Source organism: Vicia villosa, unplaced genomic scaffold (genome assembly GCF_029867415.1).
Source record: "Vicia villosa cultivar HV-30 ecotype Madison, WI unplaced genomic scaffold, Vvil1.0 ctg.000358F_1_1, whole genome shotgun sequence".
In the NCBI taxonomy this organism is placed as follows: Eukaryota; Viridiplantae; Streptophyta; class Magnoliopsida; order Fabales; family Fabaceae; genus Vicia; species Vicia villosa.
The window spans coordinates 539,498-561,341 of record NW_026705161.1 but is presented as its reverse complement, the minus strand read 5'-3'; the positions used below and the strand labels follow the sequence as shown (position 1 = coordinate 561,341).

The 21,844-nt window shown below is 35.6% G+C and overlaps 3 protein-coding genes across 4 annotated transcripts; 2 read left to right on the top strand and 1 right to left on the bottom strand.

The window, feature by feature from the left end:
* The first annotated feature begins 546 nt into the window (after positions 1–546).
* LOC131627329 (flap endonuclease 1) lies at positions 547–8,349 on the top strand. Of its 2 annotated transcripts, none has more exons than XM_058898167.1 (18): positions 547–702; positions 792–908; positions 1,013–1,071; positions 1,297–1,356; positions 1,470–1,523; positions 1,625–1,673; positions 1,776–1,823; positions 1,943–2,008; positions 2,085–2,135; positions 2,424–2,543; positions 2,625–2,709; positions 2,834–2,915; positions 3,397–3,511; positions 3,669–3,725; positions 3,820–3,866; positions 3,955–4,009; positions 4,561–4,749; positions 7,940–8,078. In XM_058898167.1, the coding sequence occupies exons 1-17, from the start codon at positions 691–693 to the stop codon at positions 4,732–4,734; spliced, it is 1,251 nt and encodes a 416-aa protein (XP_058754150.1). In that variant the 5' UTR covers positions 547–690; the 3' UTR covers positions 4,735–4,749; positions 7,940–8,078. The 2 variants fall into 2 exon arrangements, with proteins under 2 accessions (XP_058754150.1, XP_058754152.1); XM_058898169.1 differs by lacking the exon at positions 4,561–4,749 and adding an exon at positions 8,200–8,349 and having other exon boundaries at positions 548–702; positions 7,940–8,093.
* Positions 8,350–13,982: 5,633 nt separating this feature from the next.
* On the top strand, positions 13,983–15,415 carry LOC131627330 (rhicadhesin receptor-like). The gene is made up of 2 exons (XM_058898170.1): positions 13,983–14,263; positions 14,665–15,415. The coding sequence occupies exons 1-2, from the start codon at positions 14,152–14,154 to the stop codon at positions 15,207–15,209; spliced, it is 657 nt and encodes a 218-aa protein (XP_058754153.1). The 5' UTR covers positions 13,983–14,151; the 3' UTR covers positions 15,210–15,415.
* A 216-nt stretch (positions 15,416–15,631) lies between these two features.
* On the bottom strand, positions 15,632–21,184 carry LOC131627328 (glutamate--tRNA ligase, cytoplasmic-like). Its single transcript, XM_058898166.1, has 6 exons — positions 20,911–21,184; positions 20,611–20,707; positions 18,867–19,020; positions 17,355–18,478; positions 16,713–17,180; positions 15,632–16,045 (listed from the first exon to the last, which is right to left on the bottom strand). Exons 1-6 carry the CDS (start codon positions 21,051–21,053, stop codon positions 15,827–15,829), a joined length of 2,205 nt encoding a protein of 734 aa, XP_058754149.1. The 5' UTR covers positions 21,054–21,184; the 3' UTR covers positions 15,632–15,826.
* Positions 21,185–21,844: the final 660 nt, after the last annotated feature.

Genomic DNA, 21,844 nt, shown 5'->3' with positions numbered 1-21,844 from the left:
ACATAACTTAAGAAAACAATAATAAAATAAGAAAACCTAAACATTACTAGACGACTCTAGACGTTTCAACATCTTGATTATGTCATTGACAAATCTAAAAATTGTCGCATTAAATTCGATCGGTCCCTCAGTTAACCTACAGTGACATGATCTCCACATAACTTTCAAATCTTCATCAATCTTCAACTCTATAAGATTGTATTTCACCCTTCCATAACTATCAAATATAATATCTACATAACTTTCAAATCTTCATCGGTCTTAGTTAGTCTATGATGACATGATCTCCACGTATTTTCATATATATATATATATATATATATATATATATATATATATATATATACACAGATTTTTTTGCTCAATACCATATTCTTTAGATTGTTCTACAGAATATTTTATCCAAATTTTTGGCTTAAATTTTTACAAGAGAAACATAAATAAATATTATTGAAATACGGGGGTGTCAGGTGTAACCAGAGTGTCAGGATAAAACCTGAAAGCTTCAAGGTGTGTTTGGGCCGTTAGAGATAGAATAGAATGGGCTAACAACTTGTCACCGTAAGAAGTCGAAAATACCCTTACTGGACATCGCGCGGGAAGAAGTTTATTTCCTCGCCCCTTTTTCTTTTTCTGCCGTCTCACTCCATCCATTTCACTTTCTCTGCAAATTTTTCACACACGACAACAATGGGTATCAAGGTATTCAATTTAATTTCACTCAAATTCATCACGGTTACTATTATTATATACTATTGAATTTGATTTCGTCAATGCTGATTAATTTCTAGGGTTTAACAAAGCTTTTAGCCGATAATGCCCCATCATCCATGAAGGAGAACAAATTCGAAAGCTACTTTGGCCGCAAGATTGCTGTTGATGCCAGCATGAGCATTTACCAGTTTCTTGTAAGTAGTACATCTAAAAAACACAATAAAGTTTCAATTTTTAACCATTATACTGAAAGGGGTTATGTTAATGTTTATTATGGTGTGTAATTGGTTTTGTGTAGATTGTTGTGGGAAGAAGTGGAGCTGAAATGCTCACTAATGAAGCTGGCGAAGTTACTAGGTTTGTAGTAGTAATTTAATTTAATCATAGTGGATTTTCTATTAGATAAGGTTAATTGGGTTTAGTTGTTTTTGATTCGTTTTGTTGTTAGGGTGATTATTATGTTAGTTAATTGGTTTTTAGTGGATTTTCTGTTGGATAAGTTTAATTAAGTTTAGCTGTTTTTGTTTCTTTTTTTTTGTTAGGGTGATTGTTGTGTTAGTTAATTGATTTTGAATTTTATAGTCATTTGCAAGGAATGTTTTCACGGACTATCAGACTTCTAGAAGCCGGGATGAAGCCAGTGTAATTTTTCTTTTTTGAAATATTGCCTTTCCTTGAATAAAAAACCCTATGAGAATAGTTTATTTTAGAAACTGCACTGTATTCTTGCTGATTTGTCCAATGCTTTTATTTAGATATGTTTTTGATGGGAAGCCACCAGATATGAAGAACCAAGAGCTGAAAAAACGGTATTTTTGCACGGATTTTTGTTATTTTTAGAGAATTCTAATTATAGATTCCTATCAGAACTTCGCAAGTGATGTATTTTTTTTCAAAATCTTTGTTATAGTCTCTCAAGGAGAGCTGAGGCGGAAGAGGGTTTGTCAGTAGCAATAGAGGTATATGCAGTTTGTTGGCAACTTCTATGTGGTTTTTGTGCTTAGATTTCTTGTATTAAATTAAGTTATTCATCCTTTGGCTGCTATTTGTTGTCATTGCAGGCTGACAATAAGGAAGATATTGAAAAATTCAGTAAACGGACAGTGAAGGTGGGTCGATGTTTCTTAGAGATGTGTAATCCATAAACTTTTATTGTTTTTCTTCCATATGATATTGAAGCAGGGTTTTGGTATTTACTGTTGAGGGTATATTTCTATTACTCTTGTAGGTGACTAAACAACATAATGAAGACTGCAAAAAACTTTTAAGACTCATGGGAGTGCCCGTTGTGGAGGTGACATTGCAATACTTAATGAAATTATATATTGTACTATGTGTTAAGCATTTGACTAATGCTTCAAATTCTCCAGGCACCCTCAGAAGCAGAGGCTCAGTGTGCTGCTCTTTGCAAAGCAGGAAAGGCAAGTTGACATCTGCTGTGTGTTTACTTATTGAAAACTAAAATACGATAAAATTATTACTAAATGCTTCCTTTTCAAACAAACTTCATGGAAATGGAAAGAAGATTAGATGTTACTATATATTCTTTCATCTTTTTATGAAACCATTAGAATTTAAAAAATGTTCTTTCTTTAATGTTTTTTGCATTTGATAATTCTAAATTTTGTTATGCCTTCAATCAAATTAATACTAGTTTCTTTGATATAAAGTTTATGCATAATTAATGTTGAACACTTTATATATTATAGGTGTATGCTGTGGCTTCTGAAGATATGGATTCCTTAACATTTGGAGCTCCTAAATTTCTTCGCCATCTAATGGATCCTAGCTCAAAGAAGGTTCCAGTAATGGAATTTGACATTGCAAAGGTCCTTTTTCGTTAACTGCTTTCAGTATGTACGGGTTTCTCAGTGTATGATCTGCTTATTTCTATACTTCTCATGTTTCAGATTTTGGCGGAGCTAGATCTGACCATGGACCAATTTATTGACTTGTGCATTCTTTCTGGATGTGATTACTGTGACAACATTCGAGGTATTTTGCCTCATTTTTATCCAAATGATGCTAGATTCATGTTTAATTTTATGATTGCAATATGATCGCTACACATACACGTGTATAATATAAATTAATTAATAATAATCAACGTGTACCACAGGTATTGGGGGCCTAACAGCTTTGAAGCTCATACGCCAACACGGCTCTATTGAAAACATACTGGAAAACCTAAACAAAGAGAGGTTTTTTCCCCCATTTTGAAATTCACTGTTTTCAAGTGCGTGCAATTTAAATTATCAAATGCATGTGATTTAAATTATCAAATGCATGATGAAAGCTTGTGACATATTACTTATTTCTCTTTGTCATGTTTGTGCTGCATTGCCAATCAGATATCTGACCCGTATATTTGGATCTTTAATGATGAGTCCACTTCTATGACACATTTTTCAACAATTGTTTTGTAATGTTTCATACCAGAGTCAAATTTTATTATTATATCAATTACATTGGTGGACTCCATTAATAATTTGGCTACTTTATCCAGTGATTAATATCATCTCTGCTGTCTATCATTATTGGAGAAGCTTAATTAACGTACAATCTCAATTTTATGCTATCTAAATGCTGTTTCTTTTGAATGCATGGTTCATGATATTTATTGTGATGTAAATATTTCAAGTTTTGTCTCGGGAACTATTTACAGTGTGAGCATTGATTCAGGTACCAGATAGCTGACGATTGGCCATATCAGGAGGCTCGACGACTTTTTAAAGAACCACTGGTCTCAACTGATGATGAAGAACTTAATCTTAAGTGGTCTCCTCCAGATGAAGAAGTAATAACTATTTTGTTTGAGAACTTAAAATATTCTTTCAAATGCACAAGGATAATCTTAAGTGGCTCCTCCATACTGACATACCTATGTTTGTTAGTTCTCTCTATATATAATTTCTTTGGCAAAACAACTAAGTTACATGTTTCCTTTCTTACAGGGATTAATAACATTTCTAGTAAATGAGAATGGGTTCAGCAGTGACAGGGTGACAAGGGTATGTAAGCTAAATATGTTTTTAGAGTTGACTTTCAATGGATTTTTGTTGTTTCTTCAGAAGACATTTTTGTTATGATTTCTTTCAATGGCAGGCAATAGAAAAAATTAAAGCGGCAAAGAACAAGTCATCACAAGGGCGGTAAGTGTGATTAACTTATTGGACACTAGTGTCAGGCCTCATTTCTCTTTTCTTGCATATCTAGCTTTTTGGTTTTTTCTGTTTCCAGATTGGAATCATTTTTTAAGCCAACTGCAAATCCATCTGTACCTATCAAACGGAAGGTATGCATCCACTACATCTATGCACTATTTGTTGACATTCAAAATTGTTGCAGAAGGTCTGGTGAATTCCTCACCAGAACATTTATGGTCAGACTTAGGGTCTGCTGCGATTTAGTTTATTTTTGGGCTCCTATTTGTTTGCCTGAGCTAGATCACGAATTGTTGTTTCCTTACATAGTTTTCATTTTCCTATCCTAATTTTCCTCCTCATATTGATGACTAAAACTCTTCCATTCCATGAAAAGTCGTGTTAACTTAAATTGCGTGAACAAAACTGATTGATTATACACATTTATATTTCTGATAATGGGTATTTTTTATTAGATTTTTTTTCAAAATGCATGACAAACATTGTTAGCTACTACAAAGTTTAAACAATTGAATACCCTGATTTATATGACAAGTGATACCCTTATTCTATCATTCATTCACAAACTGGATTTGGAACTGTTCCCTTAGTCCCCCCGGTACAGTAAACCGAAATTTTTACCAAATTTACTTGAAATATTAGAGCTGATATGCTAGCATAATTTTGCTACACTTAATGACAGGGAAGCAAATGCACGCTTAGGTCTTTCAAACCAGCAATTGATCATAAGATGTCCTCTCTGCAAATTTCTAACTGTTCAAGGTCCATGATTTTCGGCAAGTTAAGAATGCCGATCTATAATCTGGGTTCCGAGCTTTCTGTGCCATCGTCTAGAGGTGTCTGCTTTGGTGCCTGAAGCTGAATAGCACTGGTGAACCTTCACTGTCAATCTATGCTTATGCATAATCTGTCTTTTAGTAATCGAGATATAATTCTTCTACCAATTTTGCTTGAGAACTTTTAAAAACTACATCAAGCCTTGCAGTGCTCGATTGCTCGCAATATCTTTTACTTCTAGTGTATATATTTTAACTTTGAAATGTTGTTCTTGGCTCTACTTTTAGTTCCTTTAGCATAAGCATACAGGTCCCTGGATCTAGTTAATTACTGTTTTAAACTTTTAAGAAGTCTAGTTGGTTTTCATTTGTTGAAACAAATTCCATTGATTAGACGGAGATAAAAAAGGACAGGACTGGAGTTCTTTTTTTAAAAATCTTTCTATCCTTTCTTCTGAGTCTTTGATGAGGAGATATCAAATCCTCCCTTTCATTTCTAATTTTATTTTATTAATTTATTTCTCTATACATTATACAGATGAGTGTTTCTTTTTTGATAACGTATAGTCAAATGAATATTACATTACTGGCTGCACCAATGTGCTATTAAAATTACAAGGCTCTCAAGGATAAACATATACTGGGAGAAACAAAATTTGCTCCGAAATAAAAGAATAAAGAAGAATGCTATAAAATTCTCTCCCCAATTCCTTGCTGCCATCCGTACAGTCTGTTACACTCCCCACTAAACACTTACTCTTTACTCATGACAGCCATTCTCCTCCTTGCATAACCAGCAAATTTCTACTTTTTTTTTTTGTTCTTTCTATTCTGGTATACGTATGGTAAAAGCCCATCACATATATGTGTAGTGACGATCAATTGACATTCTGCTTGGGTTTGCTACTTTTAAGTGTTGATTATGATTTTGGGTTGACTAAGCTATGCAAAGCTCTCCTAAATAGCTAGTGTTCTTTCCTTACACAAATGTTGTTGGGGTTGTAATGCTCCATTATTCTGTAATTGGGCAGTCTTAATCTACTCTGGGCTTTTGAGATCAGTTATTAACTTATTACCGTTATGTAGAGGGAACAAACTATAATAAGGATAAAGAACTATGAAAACTAATACCGAAGATATGGCCTAAATACTCCCAAATGAAATTAATCCTATGAGATGATCTTAGGTGCTCTAAATTAATATCTAGATATTATAAACTACTTTCATATCATCTAACAAATGTACCCTCTAAAATATTAGAAAGTGGAAGATGAAGAATTCATCTTCTGGAACTCAAAAAAGGAAATTGTATATTGGAATGGTTAGAATGAACAAGTTTATTGCAATAGCTTTTACTAAGCTATTTATAGAGTGATGTAACTGACAGAGTCAGTTCCACAATCAATTACAGTTGTGTTGAGCCAGCACAATACAAGTTTATTATTTTGTTTTGCTCAACAAAACAGTTCTACTCGGTTACTAATGTTGCTTACTCTAATATCTCCCCTTCAAATCCAAGTGGATTTGTTATGTTAGACTCCTCCTATTGATCACCTTTTCCCCTAGGGAAAAAAATAATCCAATTCCATATAATTTATCTTCGCATGCAGCACCGGATTGTGAGATATAGCTACAGTGCCCAAGTTGTCACAATAAAATATGTGTTGAAAGCAACTGAGTTCTTTCAGGAGTGATTGCTACCAAAGCTCCTATGCTGCTTTGTTGGCAAGGCTCCTATATTCAGTCTTAGTGCTTGATTTGGCAACTAAAGTTTGTTTCTTTAACCACCAGGCAACTAGGTTTGGTCTTAGGTAGATACAAGAGTCAAATGTTGATTTTCTATCTTCTGGGTCAACTCTCCTGTCTGCATTAGAGAATACAGTGATAGATAGAGGCTTGGACAAAGAAGCAGGATTAAGTAGAAGGCCATGATGTTGAGTACCTTAGGTACTTTAAAACTCTCTAGATTGCTGTCCTATGACTTTCTAGTGAAGAGTGACGGTTGCATGCTGCAGAGCACCAACAATGGACCTGTAGTAGGTCGGATACTGAGATAGCGCGACCCATGCTTGGATAACTTTAGCTTAGCAACCATGGGAGAGGACATCCCTTTGGCTTCACTCATGTTGGCCTTGTTGAAAAGATCCTTTATGTATTTAGTCTATGGAAGGAATAGGCTGCCATTAGAGAGATGGGTAACTTCAATACCCAATAAATAGAGTTATTGTGTTGGATTGAATTTAAAGATTGCTCAGGTACATATGACAATGAGGGTGTTGGTAAATGAGAAGAGAGATGACTAGGGGCAGGACTTGAAGTATGTTAAGTGAAGGATAATGAAAAAAAGGAAGGATGGGGATTTGTCTATGGGTGTTATGAAAGGTGTATAGTTGGATAGGGTGTCATTAAATATCACATTTTTTGAGATGTATATTCTTTCGTCATTGGCTAGACATTTGTGTGTAGCCTCTGATTAGGAGAGTGGCTAAGTAATAAACACTCTTTGAAATGATGAGCAAAATTTTGAGTTATAGGGTCTTAAATATGGGTAGTAGACACAACCAAAGACTTATAATCTGAAAAACTTTATGAAGGTCAAAATAGGATGAGGTTATGTCTAAGGTGATAGTAGGCCTATATAAGATAGGTTGCAGCTTGAAAGGCATGTTCACAGAACTTGAGGTGTAGAATAGCTTGATCTAGAAGTGTGAGTCTTGTTTCCACTACATGTTTGTGTTTCCTCTCCATAGTCATTTTGATGATGTGTGTAAGAACATGTTAGTCTGAACTAGACCTTGCCGAGTAAAGGAAAAGGGTTTTGAATACAATTATTAATTTATAATAATAATAGTAGGAGTCTCACACCTTAGTGAACTTGGAAACCAAAGGGGAAAGCTTATGGAGGATGATATGACTTTGATACCATCTTGAGATTATTGGGTTTTAGATTCAATGCAATGCAAACACGATAAGCACTAATTTATATTAATACAATACACAAAATCCTACCATGAGAAATAAATCATGATAATAACAAGATAAACATGAAAAGTAATATCCCGACTTAGTCTAAGATACTTCTAAAAGAGAAACTGAAAAAAAAATATTTTCATGTCTTCTAACAAGAACCTTAATGAAGAAACAGCCTTTTCAAAACATCTGCTGATAGTTTAACTAAACCAAAAAACACTGCTTTTATGTTGAAGATAGTGGAAAGAAATAAATGGCGCACTGTGTAATGGTTTTCTAGATCCATGGTTTGACACATATTCTTCTCTTATACAGGAAACACCAGTGAATGATGCTAAAGGGGCTAACAAGAAAACTAAGGCTAGTGATGCTAAAGGGGATAACAAGAAAACTAAGGCCGGTGGCGGTAGGAAGAAAAAATAGTTGGTTTTGTAACTTAAACTGGCAGAGTTATTTACATGTTTATCAGGTTAGTATTCTGGATTATTGTTTTCTCACCACCTAATTTATGTGACTTTTCCTTTTGCAGTTACTAACATCCTATTACTCTACCTGTTTTTTTTGGTTGTTTGCAGTTGGAATGAAGGAGGATATATTCGTATTAGTGATGCGAATTCTTCCAAGTTGTAAAATATTTATGCGAAATCAATTTGGGGAAATTGACTAATTTTAGTTAGAGAAATCTAGTATTTAATAGTTTGAAATACAATGCTTCATTTGGTAGAGATTTCTTAGTTCTCCCCTTTTTGGGTTAATTTGACTTGCATTTTTTTCCTAATGCATTGCTTCACTATTTCACTATCTTGTGTCTGAATTTTTGCATGCCCTCAATTGTAGTTGCAAGATTATAAAATTTGGGTTGAAAATTAATTTTTGAGGCGGGGTCATGGAAAAAATGAAGGAGAGAAAAAACATATTTTTCACAATAGAATAATGAAGATTGTATAGATAGTGTCTTTAAAGTTCTCATCCCTGTAATTTCAAGGAATAGCAACCCACTGAAAACGAAATACAAACCAATGATGTAAAATACAAAACTACAAGGCAAGAAATATCAGCTGTAAGTAACTAGTAAACATAAATTTTAATGTACTCAGATGAATAACAAAGACTATTTTATCTTGGTTAGAATGGTATGAAATTTTGAGTAATGCTACTTACATATACACGTGTTTTCGAACAGATTATTTCACTTTTTCTTAGTAACAAGGCAAAATGCTCAACTATACCTAGCTAGCTACAATGCCAGAGAATTGAATTTATATACTTATCGTAATACATAAAAATGTAAAATAATCATTATAAAGCCTAGAGTAAATGATAATCCAAAAGAAAAGTATGATATAACAAAACATTTTTGTTTGTTTAAAATATAATAATGGAAGACACTCAAATGATTAATTTAACCAGCTGCCCCTGCACCCAATTTAACAACCCATCTGTAACACTCGTTAACTTTCTCTCTTAATTATTTAATCTACTTTTTTTTTATATATATTAAAACATTCAATTTATTACCTAATTAATCATTCAAATTTGTTTTAGTTACAACAAATCTTTGCAAAAAGTGAAAGTTATTATATACTTGCAGCAAGGAATTATTATTTTACACGCAGCACATATATTTTGAAAAATCATAGAAAAATAGAGTTCAAAACCTCAATTGATAGATTTTTTAATCACACCAAGTCTATGCTTCAAATGGTAAATCAAATCATCAATAGACTTCAAACACATCATTTTTAAAATTTAAGAATGAGAAAATATCAAACCATTTAAAATATGGGAAACTATAATAGATGCATGCAAAACTATATTGGAGTCTGACTCAAAGGAAACGTATTTTCAATTTGTAGGAGTAATATTTCTCAAAGTTGTAGAATATGTGAAAGGTAAAAGATTTTGGACCAATGAAAAATAAAGTGGTAAGGGCATGGACTCACCACATCATGCATATTAACAATCAATAAAATCAAACAATTTCTTTATCCAACCCTTGGGGTGAGAACCCCTGTTTAAAACTCCATAATACCTCTGATTTCGGAGATACATCTCTAAAGTTTTTTTTTTCCTTTCTATTTTCTCAGAATTCGGAGATGCATTTTCGAAAACACTAAAAAATGAGTGTTTTTGGAAATGCATCTCCGAAAGCACTTATTTTTCAATTTAAACGTTGAATTTAAACTATCAGGTGTTTTTCGGAGATGAATCTCCGAAAACACCCTTCATATACCTTTTCCCTCCTTCACTATTCATTCTCCTCCAAACAAAAACTCAAACCCTCTCCAAAACCTCAATAATTTTCAAGTGGTTGATCATACTAAAGAGGACATAGAAAGCTACAATTTGAGGTAAATAATCTTCATTTCATCTCTTATTCCACTACATTGTTGCTGATTTGTTGATGAAGAAAACTGCGTCAGTTTGGAAATGCACTTCCGAAATACACCACCTAACAAATTTAGGAAGTACACTTCCGAAATAAGCTCTGATGTAAAATTTAAAAAAATTGTTTTAACAACATTGATGTATTTTGCATATGTTAGGTATTGTGCATCCGGACAACATTGTCACCGATGAGTTAGTAGTCCCAGATGAGGTCAACGTAGATGCTAAGCCTAATGAGCCGGTTAACGATGTTAAAACCATTACCGTTGCGGTGGATGTTCGACCATAATTTACAAATGATATGACTTTCGCTTGTCGTGAACATTTGCTAGATTAGGTCCGAAGTGAAGCTAGTAAACTTGGATTTGGCATTGTGACATTAAGGTCCGACAATGGAAGTAGTAGAAGGAAAGCTTTTGTTGTGTTGAATTGCGAGAGGTGTGGGAAGTATGTACAAACAAATCGGGTGTTTAAACACGATGACACGGGATCGAGAAAGTGTGCGTGTCCGTTTAAGTTGCGCGTAACTCGTAGGATTGATGGATTGTGGCGTTTTAGCGTCATATGTGGAGTTCATAATCATGCATTGGAAACTAATCTACACGGGCATCCAAGTGCGTGTTGGTTGTCTTGCGAAGAGAAGAATGTTATTTCTGAATTATCGACAATCAAAGTTGCGTCGAGAAACATACTTGCGAATTTGAAGCGAAAAAAATGGATAGTGTTTCAAATATCAAGCAAGTATACAATGAACAGTAAAATCTTAAAGTCATGAAAATGGGGCCGACGTCGGAAATGAAACACCTTTTGAAACTTTTGGGTGATAACCAATACGTTTCAAGCTTCAGAACTTGTGAGGACAAAGTTACGGTGTGTGACATATTTTTGGAGCTGACGTTATCAAAATGTTGACGCATCCTCAACTACCCGTGTTGAACAATATGTAACTTTAATTTCATGTTGATCTATCTTTGTGATTACTATTATTTATGATAAATCGAAGTTTTGTTCGTTTGTTTTTGTTTTCTGCAGCAGACAATATTTCGGAAGTGCATCTCCGAATGTACCCTTTTTCTGAAAAAAGGTGATTTCGGAAGTGCATCTCCGAATGTACCTTTTTTCTGAAAAAATGTGATTTCGGAGATGCATTTCCGAAAACACATTTTTTTCTGAAAAAAAGATGATTTTGGAGATGCATTTCCGAAAACACTTTTTTTCCTAAAAAATAAGAAATTTTCGGAAGTGCACTTCCGAAATCAACTTTTTTCAGGAAAAAGGTGCGTTCGGAGACGCACTTCCGAAATATAAGGGTGTTTTAGGAATTTCGCGTGGGTTTCTAAGAAGGTTGGGGGGTGGATAAAGAAATTGTCTAAAATCAAATATGCTCGCAGTAGATTTAAAAAGTATTTGGAAAACAGAATGAGTGATATATGTTAAAATTGAAAATCAATTAACAATATGATATAACATAAATATACTTATATACAAGCTTCATTTTAGAAAAGTGTCAATATAAGAAAACAATTATTCAATAGAAATGTATTTGTTAGAATAATAATATAAGTGTGAGTTAGTGAGAAAATATAACTCACTCACCTATCATCTTAAGGTTATAGGTGGACAAGTGGCGTGTCTCCCACAAATGTGTGTTGCTAAAACGAAAGTCCTACAAAGTAAGAATGCCCCTCGCTCGACCCTCCCCCGATTGTTGCGCTAGCAAATGGTATCAGAGCCTAGTTCGAGAAAGGGACCGACTTACTTGTATCAAAAGTACTCCTCACTAGTGGTGGATAGGAAGTGTTCTGTTAAAGAGTGTTAATGGCGGTACAAGTGTATGTGGAAAGAGCTTCCACTTGAGGGGGAGCATTATGTATAGACTCACACTTGAGGGAGAGTGTTGAGAATCGAGTGAGAGGAAGAATTCTCACATTAATTAGAAAAGGGAAGATTGAACACTTTATAAGTGAGAGAACCCACACACCTATATCACCTTAAGGTTTGAGGTGGACCAGTGGTGTGTATCCCACAAAGCTGTGTTGCTCAAAGGAAAGTTTCACAAAGTAAGAATGCTCCTCGTTCCTCGATCCTTCCCCGATTATTACGCCAACAAATGGTATCACGTGTCTTTGGTTTTGAGAAAAGGATCGACTTACTTGTATCTAAATGCCCAAGAAGAGGTGTCTCGTTGCTCAAGAAGAGGTAACGACGGTACACGTGTAAGTGGGGGAGCATTGTAGACTCACACTTGAGGGGGAATGTTGGAATCATAATGCAAGTGTGAGTAAGTGGAAAAATAGAACCCACTCACCTATCATCTTAAGGTTTTAAGTGGATAAGTGGTGTGTCTCTCACAAAGATGCATAGTCCTACACTATGTTATTAATGCTCCATAGTGAAAAACTCCCCCAACAATGTTATGGTCCCAATCGGTTAAGAATTTTTGAAAAACACATTACGTTTAATGGTGGATGAGGAAGATCGGGTAGAGGGACGTGGTACAAAAAAATTCATGTGCAGTTTCTTAATAAGGATAATTATAGATTGTCGTGTGCATGTTCAATTGCTAACAAGCTATTGCTTGATAAATGATGAGAAGTTGTTGCAAGATAAGCCCATTCATTTGGATGAACTTTCAACTCACTAAAAGAAGTTGTGATCCGTCGATGATGGTGAAGACTTAGAGGAATGGTATCCAACTACATCTCTAATCTCACAAGGGAAATTTATTCAAGTGTGTGCATGTGATATTGTAACTTGATTTGAGGTATATAGAAATTATTGTGTTTTGTTACTATTGTAATTTAGATTTCAAAATTCGAATGATTATTTTGATGATTCAGAGTGATCGTTTCACTAAGTTTTCACCATCTTTCTTTAATTATGTCGACTCTTTGCATTCAGATACACAAGCTTCATAGACAGAGTTATTATGCTCAACTATAAAAAATATATGTCACATTATTCAGTTAACTTATCAACCACTTAGTCCTTTTTCAGTGCAACGCAACTTCCCAAACTAAAATGAATTGTCTTTATTTATGCATCAATACTTTAAAATTGTCATCAATGTTGAAGAATATGATCATTATATATTCCATGTTGTATTATGATTACTTAGTTGGTCGGTTGAATCTCATTCCATCAATCATCATGATCTTATAAGGGTGATAAATAGTAATTGAGAGGATTATACCAATTGTTAGGAACAAATAATTGATTCGATTAAGTCAAACATATTTTAACTTTTGCCAGAACGGTTCAAGATGAATGATGATTATGTCAGATATGAGATTTATTATTATATAGAAATATAAAAATATCGTGGTTCTACTAAGCATGTATGGATTCTCAAAAACATATTTTCGATTTCAAGGCACAACAAAAAAGTGAGTTACTCATTTTTATTGAATATGTACAACCGTCATTTCAAGTAGGTAATTTGTTTCAATTTTTAAGTTATATTCCATGTTATTACTTATGCATAACAATCATAACTTTTGGTACAGATATATTTGAAGTACGACCGTCCAGTACCTCCAACGCGCCCATTGTGAAAAAGACACATTGCCAATCAGAAAAATCAAAGGGAGAGTGTATATATCTTCATAGAATGATTAAGTATACAAACTCAATCATGTTATAAGTGATTTCATAGTTCAATAACACTCTAAATTCTAGAACATTGAAGAAATTTTTATCAATTCGAGAAGTATTTGACATTAGAATTTCTCAAAGATCAAAACCTAAGAAGGGCCCAAACCAAGAGCTAGGCCCAAGAATCTAGTGTATGGGGCATTTGTTTTCTTTAGCTTGGATTTGGATTCTTGATGGAAAACTATACTTTAAGTTGGAGAAATGGTTGGTATGAGTGTGACAAAATCAAATGAAGAAACGGCACGTTTGTATCTAGTCTCGTTGTCAACCCAACCCCATCCAGCTCTCTATCTTTGCTATAAATTCATTGATGAAACCCCACCTATTTTCAACCAACTCATCTGTTTCTTCTCATTCCACTCCATTTTCACTCTCTCATACCATTCTCTATTCCTTGGTTCCCTAACTACTTTCTTTCCATTTCATAATAAATATTTATTCAATCCTGACTCTCATTCCACTCCATTTTCACTCTCTCCCAAACCATGAAGCTTACACATTCCTTGTTTCTTGTGAGTTTGGCTCTTCTCATGGCCACCACTTTCTCATCAGATCCTGACTCTCTTCAAGACCTTTGTGTCGCAGACCTCTCCTCAGGTAGATACCCTTTTAACATTACTCTACTATCTTCTTCATTCATATATTAAAATACATAGTATATTCTACAAAGCAAGAGAACTTGAGAAGTATGCAAATTCCAATGTATTAAGTTATCTCAACCTCACTCCTAAAAGCATGCCACTTCCACCAAACTACTTTAATTTTGCTTTTTTCTGACTCCACTGTTTAATCATGTGGATTATAGTACAGTATTCCCACTAACATTAAGTTTCATTTGTCTCTTACCTGCATTACTTAAGCACCACAGCTGAATAATGATTATAGTATAATATCTCAATGCTCAATTCACAAGCCAGCTTTGTAGATTTAAGAGCTGTTAAATAATTATTATTTTTTCTGAAAAATTAATTCTTGGAGGGCTGTAATACATAAAACAGGTGTGACAGTGAACGGATTTACCTGCAAAGAGGCATCCAAGGTAAATGTCTCAGATTTCTCCTCCAACATACTAGCCAAACCAGGATCCACCAACAACACATATGGCTCCGTCGTGACCGGAGCCAACGTTCAGAAAGTCCCCGGACTCAACACTCTTGGCGTGTCTCTGTCGAGGATTGATTATGCTCCAGGCGGCCTCAACCCACCTCACACTCATCCACGCGCCACCGAGGTAGTGTTTGTGCTTGAAGGGGAATTAGATGTTGGGTTCATAACTACAGCTAATGTTCTCATATCAAAGACAATTAACAAGGGTGAGATATTTGTTTTCCCAAAAGGCTTGGTTCACTTCCAAAAGAACAATGGCAATGTACCTGCTGCTGTTCTTTCGGCCTTCAACAGCCAACTTCCTGGTACACAGTCCATTGCTGTTACACTGTTTGCAGCTACTCCTGCTGTTCCAGACAATGTGTTGACTAAGACATTTCAAGTGGGTACCAAGGAAGTTGAGAAAATTAAGTATAGGCTTGCACCCAAGAAGTAAAGGTATCTTATGGTGGTGTGATTGTCTGGCCACTTACAATTGTTATTCTACTTTTAATCTTTGTACCTTTCCAGATCATGTTGGAACTCATAAAGTAAAAAGTTAGAGCAAGTGGATTGTATTCATTTGTCTCTTTGTTTTATAATGGAAATTGGAAAGATTGTTGAATAATCAAATCGACCATCATGGCTATTCTTTTGTTTCCACTGTTATGGGAATAATAAAAAAGTTAATTTTGTAAACACTTGCCAATCAAACTCTCACATTGAGAAAATAATTATTCATCAACTAAATTTGTAAGAACTATTCCTGATATAAATATTCCCCACCCTTTAATTACATATAATCATTTTATAATTATGTTAAAACCCGTAGGGCTTTGACTTGAATCATCTATAATTCTATATAGAAAGTCATCAAGCTCATAAACTGAAATAACTTTTCCCAAGTAGACTCAGAATTGGTCCCCAAAAATCAGAAGATATTCAAAATTGCCAGTCAAGAACACAATCAAAATAAGTTGCTTATAAACAAAACACTGAAGTCTCTAATGATGGTAAACACTAAAATAGTTCCACAAAGGTATCCAAATTACCAACTTGTTTTATTAAAAAAAACTACTTCAAAGATGCCTGCTGCCTGCCATCTGGAATTGCAAATAACACAATTGGTTTTGAAGGTCGGATGAAGGGTACATCACATCTGAAATACCCCTTTCTCTCCAGCTGCAATACCTCCCCACGCTGAAGATTTCGCATATTGGCGTCTCCATAAGCTAGAGTCTCCTTTTTTGTACAGGGGTTAAGCACATCAACGAAATCCTCTCCTTCCTCAAGCTGCAAACAATGTGAACATAAAGTTGAACAGGAAAGCGGGCAGGTTTGATGTATTCAAAGTATGGGTAACAGATGAGCCTATAAGGGTACTAGGGTGCTATAAAACTTGGGATCAAAATACAGTATGAGCCTATAAGGGTACTCGGGTGCTATAAAACTTGTGTCTTGGCAGGTACAATGCACAAATGCATATGAACTCCTTATGATATAAAACAAATATCCACCTAGACAAAAGTGTCATTTTTCTCTCTCAACTTAAAGCCAAGGCTCATTGGTGGGTGAGATGATATGAATCTCCTATTTCTCTCTAAAATTGTTATTTGAACAGTCTGTATTACATGCTGTCTTGCTAAAATGGTTTGGAATTTTGACTACGAAAGTAAAATCAACAGAGAAATGTCTTTCATTTGACACTTTTTAAAAAAACTAATATTTCAGGCTTCAGCTAAATATGAATAATGAGTAATTCTTCCATGATCACAATGTCCATAGATACAACCAATCAAAAGTAAGACATCAAAGCTGTGCAGAAGGTATTTTAGTATTTTTCAACTTTTGATTAGTTGTGTCAATAGAAATTGTATGGACACATGAATTGCTCATGAAAAGATTCACATATCATATAATGCTTTATAATGACAGAGACCCACAGAGGAGAAAGACGTACCTTTTTCTTCGTAATTAGATAATCAAACTCCATCAATGTCAGGCTAACTAGTTCATCTATCTCAGGTAGCCAAGTGAGCTTCAATTTTGTGGTCTTCACAGATCCTTCAAGATGTAAAACACCACTCAGCCCCGTGACATTCCCATCTTGGTCCTTCTCTACTTCCTTTACTATGGCATTTCCCCAATCCATCAAGGTTACTTCCTCACCTGCTGATATGGACTCTGCGTCCGCATAGTCAAGCCATATCCTTTTAGTATATGTGGTAGCTTTACTTCCAGCAGCTTCATATTTCTTGTGCCTAGGAATGATGCGAACAAATGATTCTTCAGGACCATCACTGAGGGTCAGCAATACACGTCTATCCGCAATGACGGCAGTGTGTCTGGGACATACAGGGTCAATAATTTTCTTATTGATGGTCCAAAGCTTGTCCCACTCCATGAGATTGAGATTTTTTGATGCACCCTGTATGAGGACAGAGAACAGTCATCAATATTTTAAGCAGCTGTTTTACCACAAGAAAGTACAAAGAAGAAAAATGTATGACAACTGAATGACATATTCTACTGTATTTCTCATTTGTTAGTGAGTGCATATTTTCTTTTAGATATATAAATGAAAAGAAAACCTTCTACGTACTTGTTCAACAATAAATTGGATTAGCGCTTCAATTTTCAAACCTCTGCGCACAATTCCTTGCACTGTAGGAAACCGTGGATCATCCCATGAATCAACTCTTCCATTTTGGACAAACCATAGAAGCTTTCGTTTGCTGAGAAGAGTGTAGACCATATTCAACCTGCTAAATTCGTAGATGAGAACTTTCTTAACTCCCATATCCTCTTGAATCCGGTAATACTGAGCATTACGATCATGATACTCACTTGACCGAAGGGCATGTGTGATACCTTCCTTAGAATCAACAAATGGACAAGCAAAATCATAAGTTGGATACACTTTATACTTAGATCCAATTCTATGATGAGGCATTGGATTGCAACGATAATAAACAGGATCACGAAGTGATTTGTTTGGGTCTTGCATATCCAACTTTCCACGGACACAACACTGCAAGCCCCTCTCTGATCCTGCAATCATTTCCTTCCATAATTTCAAATTCTCCTCTACACTATGGTTTCTGCATTTAGATTCTATGCCATCCATTCTCTCCTTTTGCATTTGTTCACGCGGAGTGTCATCAACATATGCTTTACCCTGGCTAATTAATTTTTCAGCCAATTCCATCAACTCAGGGAAGTAATCTGATGTATATGTAATTGTTTCATATTTGATACCCAATGTATCAATATCTTTCACCAAGTTGTCTACAAATTCATTACTTTCTTTAGCAGGATTGGTATCATCAAAACGAATAATAACCTGACCCTGATATCGCTCAGCAAAATATTTGTTCAACAGAGCTGCTTTTGAGTGTCCAATGTGAAGATAGCCACTGGGTTCAGGTGCAAATCGCAAGCGAACTTTTCCAACTTCAGCATCTGGAAGATCTATCTCTGCTAAAGGTTTGCCTCCTCCCTTAATGTTATCAGATGCATCCCCATTCAGATTCCTCACTTTATCCGTGATGACTGCGTTGTCTTTTGTCTTGGTTGCAGATGGCTCTCCCAATCCTTTTTTACCAACATATGTTGTCGTGACTTCGTTTAAGGCAGTACCGTGTTCTGTCACTATTGAATTGTACCATCGTGCAAGATTTTGGTATTTCTTTGACTTCCTCAAGCTTTCCCATCTCTTTCCAGCCCCTGAAAAGCATAATAAAGATGGATATGAAAATGAACTACCAAGTTACATAGATCAAAGGATGATAAAGTTACTAAAGACCACAAAAATGGAAGACAGTAATTTTGATGTACAGACTACCACAGAAACATATAAAATGATAAGCCAAAACAATAGTATTTTTATGTTGAAACAATAGAGCAAAAGGGATACTGCATGGTTGTTAGCTATACTTCTGATATGGCAACATACAATAAACCCTATTTTGTCAGCAGGGACACAACTAGGAGGTAACCACAAAATGTAAGCACTAAACTAATACCAGGGTTTCCTTTTCCATAGGTAGGTTGTTTAAAAAAGACATAGTAGTATTGCATGTGAAGTTAAATAGACCTCATAAAACATCTTTACCTGCAAGACCTGCCCAGATAGCTAGATCTGCAATTGATAGTGAATAACCAACTAAAAATGTACGCTTCTCCAAGTATTCATCAATATATTTGCATCCATTCTCAAAAGCAGGGCCTGATGAGAGTACAGGTGCATACTCTAACAGTTCATCAATCTGAAAAGCCAAAGAAACCGGAAATAAGGAAAAACAACTATAGAATGACAGAGCTAACAACAAGAAGCAAACAATAACTAACAAAACAAATATGAGTATTCCATCAATTTGGTCCTAAACAATAATTCCGGCTTATATTTTGTTTGGTGGTTTGGCCCAAGAGGGATGTTCACTGTGGGAGATGTATCAAGAATTTATTCAGAAGCACAGGAGTCACATAACTTTTTTTTGGTACTGCTTTCGGTATCACTTGAGGTTCTTCGCAACCTAGAAAAGATAGATGCAGATTTTCCAACTAAAACTCCATTGTCAGATTTGATCCTCTGTCTAAGATTGTAATTTGCCCCAAGGTTATCATCATACATGCAAGGATGCATCTTCTGAGCCAGCCAACCAAGTTTATCACAGTTTGATCCAAAATCCTTTTTCAAAAAGGCAGCTTCTCGAAACAACAAAACCTTCATCCAGGTCTCTTCATTACTGTAGGACTTCCACTTTGACTTTTCAGGCATTGAACCAACAACAGGATCACAAATATTCTTTGCAGTGCTAGTAACTCAAATTAGCATTTCTGACATAGACTCTCTCTTCCTCTTCCGACCAAAACTCTCTCTATTAACACTAGACGTATCCAATAATAAGATATCATCATTGTCATCATTATCACACCTCTTGCTTCCATCTGACAATCCGGACATGTCGTTAACTACATCGGATACATCCACTGCTTTTACTTTACCCTCATCAAACTCTTCCATTATTTCCACAGCATCATTTAGTTTGCCCAACTTTCCGAGACTAATCTCATCCGTCCTACTATCCTGCATACACACATCAACAACTCCTCCGCTATTAACTTTCTTAACCGCATTAGACTCAAGATTGACATCCTTCGCTCGCTCTATTAGTATCACATAACTTCCTCCCATCTATGTACTCATAAACCGTTTCGAGTTCAGCCGCATTCAATTCTGGGTTCACACCCTTTCACCCTATTAGTACTGCAAAACTTCCTCCTACATCCATACACACTCTTGAGTTCATCCTCTACATCTTCCTTGCCATAATCCTCCAGCAAAAACTCAGTTTACAACTCCATCAACCGCTCACCAAATTTAACTCTACCATCCACTAAATACACTTTGGAAACTCACCATCAACTACATTCTTCAACGACATCTGTAGAGTACTCAAATACTTACTGTAAATAAGTTCAACAGATGAATCAACACTCACACCCAACCCGTACTCTTCCCCAACCAAATCCCACAATCTCTTCTTACAATCAACATCATAACCACCTTTATACTTCACCACCATGAATAGTTTATACAAATTCAAAGGTTGCTCACTACCCGACATTTTCTAGATCTCTTTTATTCACACTGGATTGTTCATGTACCAAATTCGAGCGAGAGTAAGTAATAAAAGTTTAAGGACCCAAATTGAAGGTTTGCTCAAGAAACATTTAGAAGAAAACTAAAAACACCATTTTTAGACAACATCACTAATTCAATTGTCAACACAAACTTCAATCTTTCATTTCACTAAACCATATTATGTCATGCTATAATAAATCACAAAAATCACCTGGCTAGTTTCAAATGCATTCTGGCCATAGAAATTGGGAAGCGTGGAAGTTCTTCCGATATACCGTAGAAGAACAAACGCTCCACGCAACTTCGACCTGTAACGAAGAAAGTAATTGCAAAGTATTAGATAGTAGATATGGCACTTCAATACACACAGTCACTAAATTGAAATTGAAAATGAAAATGCATGTATATAAAATTCAATAAATCAGTACTATTGACCATGTATCGCTAGTTCAAGCAATGAGAAATGAGTAAAAATTGTGAAGAAAATTGAGAAATGAAAGTGGAAACGTACCCGTTGGAGAAGAGAAATGTGGGGGCGGAGTCAGGAGCGAGGGATGAATCGATGGCTGGAGAAAACCCGGCGAGTTTCGCGGCGGCGATGAGAGCTAGCGGTGGCGTGGATGCGGCGAAGGAAAGGGTTTTGATGTCCGTCATGTTGGTGCGATTGCGAAGGCGGAGACTGATGGCGGCGTCGCTAGGTCAAGACTTGAGTTATTGGAATGGGCTGGAGAGACTTTAGCCCGGGAAAGTCACGGTACCTTTCACTCAACACACACCTTTCGATCAATCGAACGTCCCAAATGAAGTCAAGTTTTTTTTTTTCGTTTTCATTAAAAAAAAACATAAAAGTGAATATTGGCCTTCATTGACTTCACAAACTCTGCAAGGATATTGAAAGTGGTGGTGTGTCAAGAAACATAGCAATGGTGGGTCAAGGAAGTTAACAGAACAGTGGTGAGCAAAAAAGACAATAACTTCGGTCAAGAATCTAAAGGTGAAGAAAGTGTGCTAGTAGAGATGTGTGTCGCTATGGACGATCTACGTCGCCATAACTAGGCTCTAGAGGATGATGTCTTTCATATTCAACAGGGTCAACAGGGTATAGCCCCGACTAACGAGGATGAGATGTTAGACCCCCAACCTCTTTCAAATGAGATATGGGAGGCACCCGCTCTAAAGAACTTTAAACATTTTTCATTGGTCAAGTTTGTTATGTGTAACGGCCCATATGAATATGTCGCCTCCATCACCACGCAAACAGAAATGCATGCTCATATCAGGTACCTTTAGAGACGCGGCCTTAAGATGATATAAGGGTTTGCTCGACTCTCCATCATTAGCTATTAGGATTCGGTGAAGAAGCTAGTCCATTAATTTGCAGCGAGCAGACATAGGAAGATGACCACCACCAATCTATTCAACATTTGTTAAGGCCCCTCAAAATC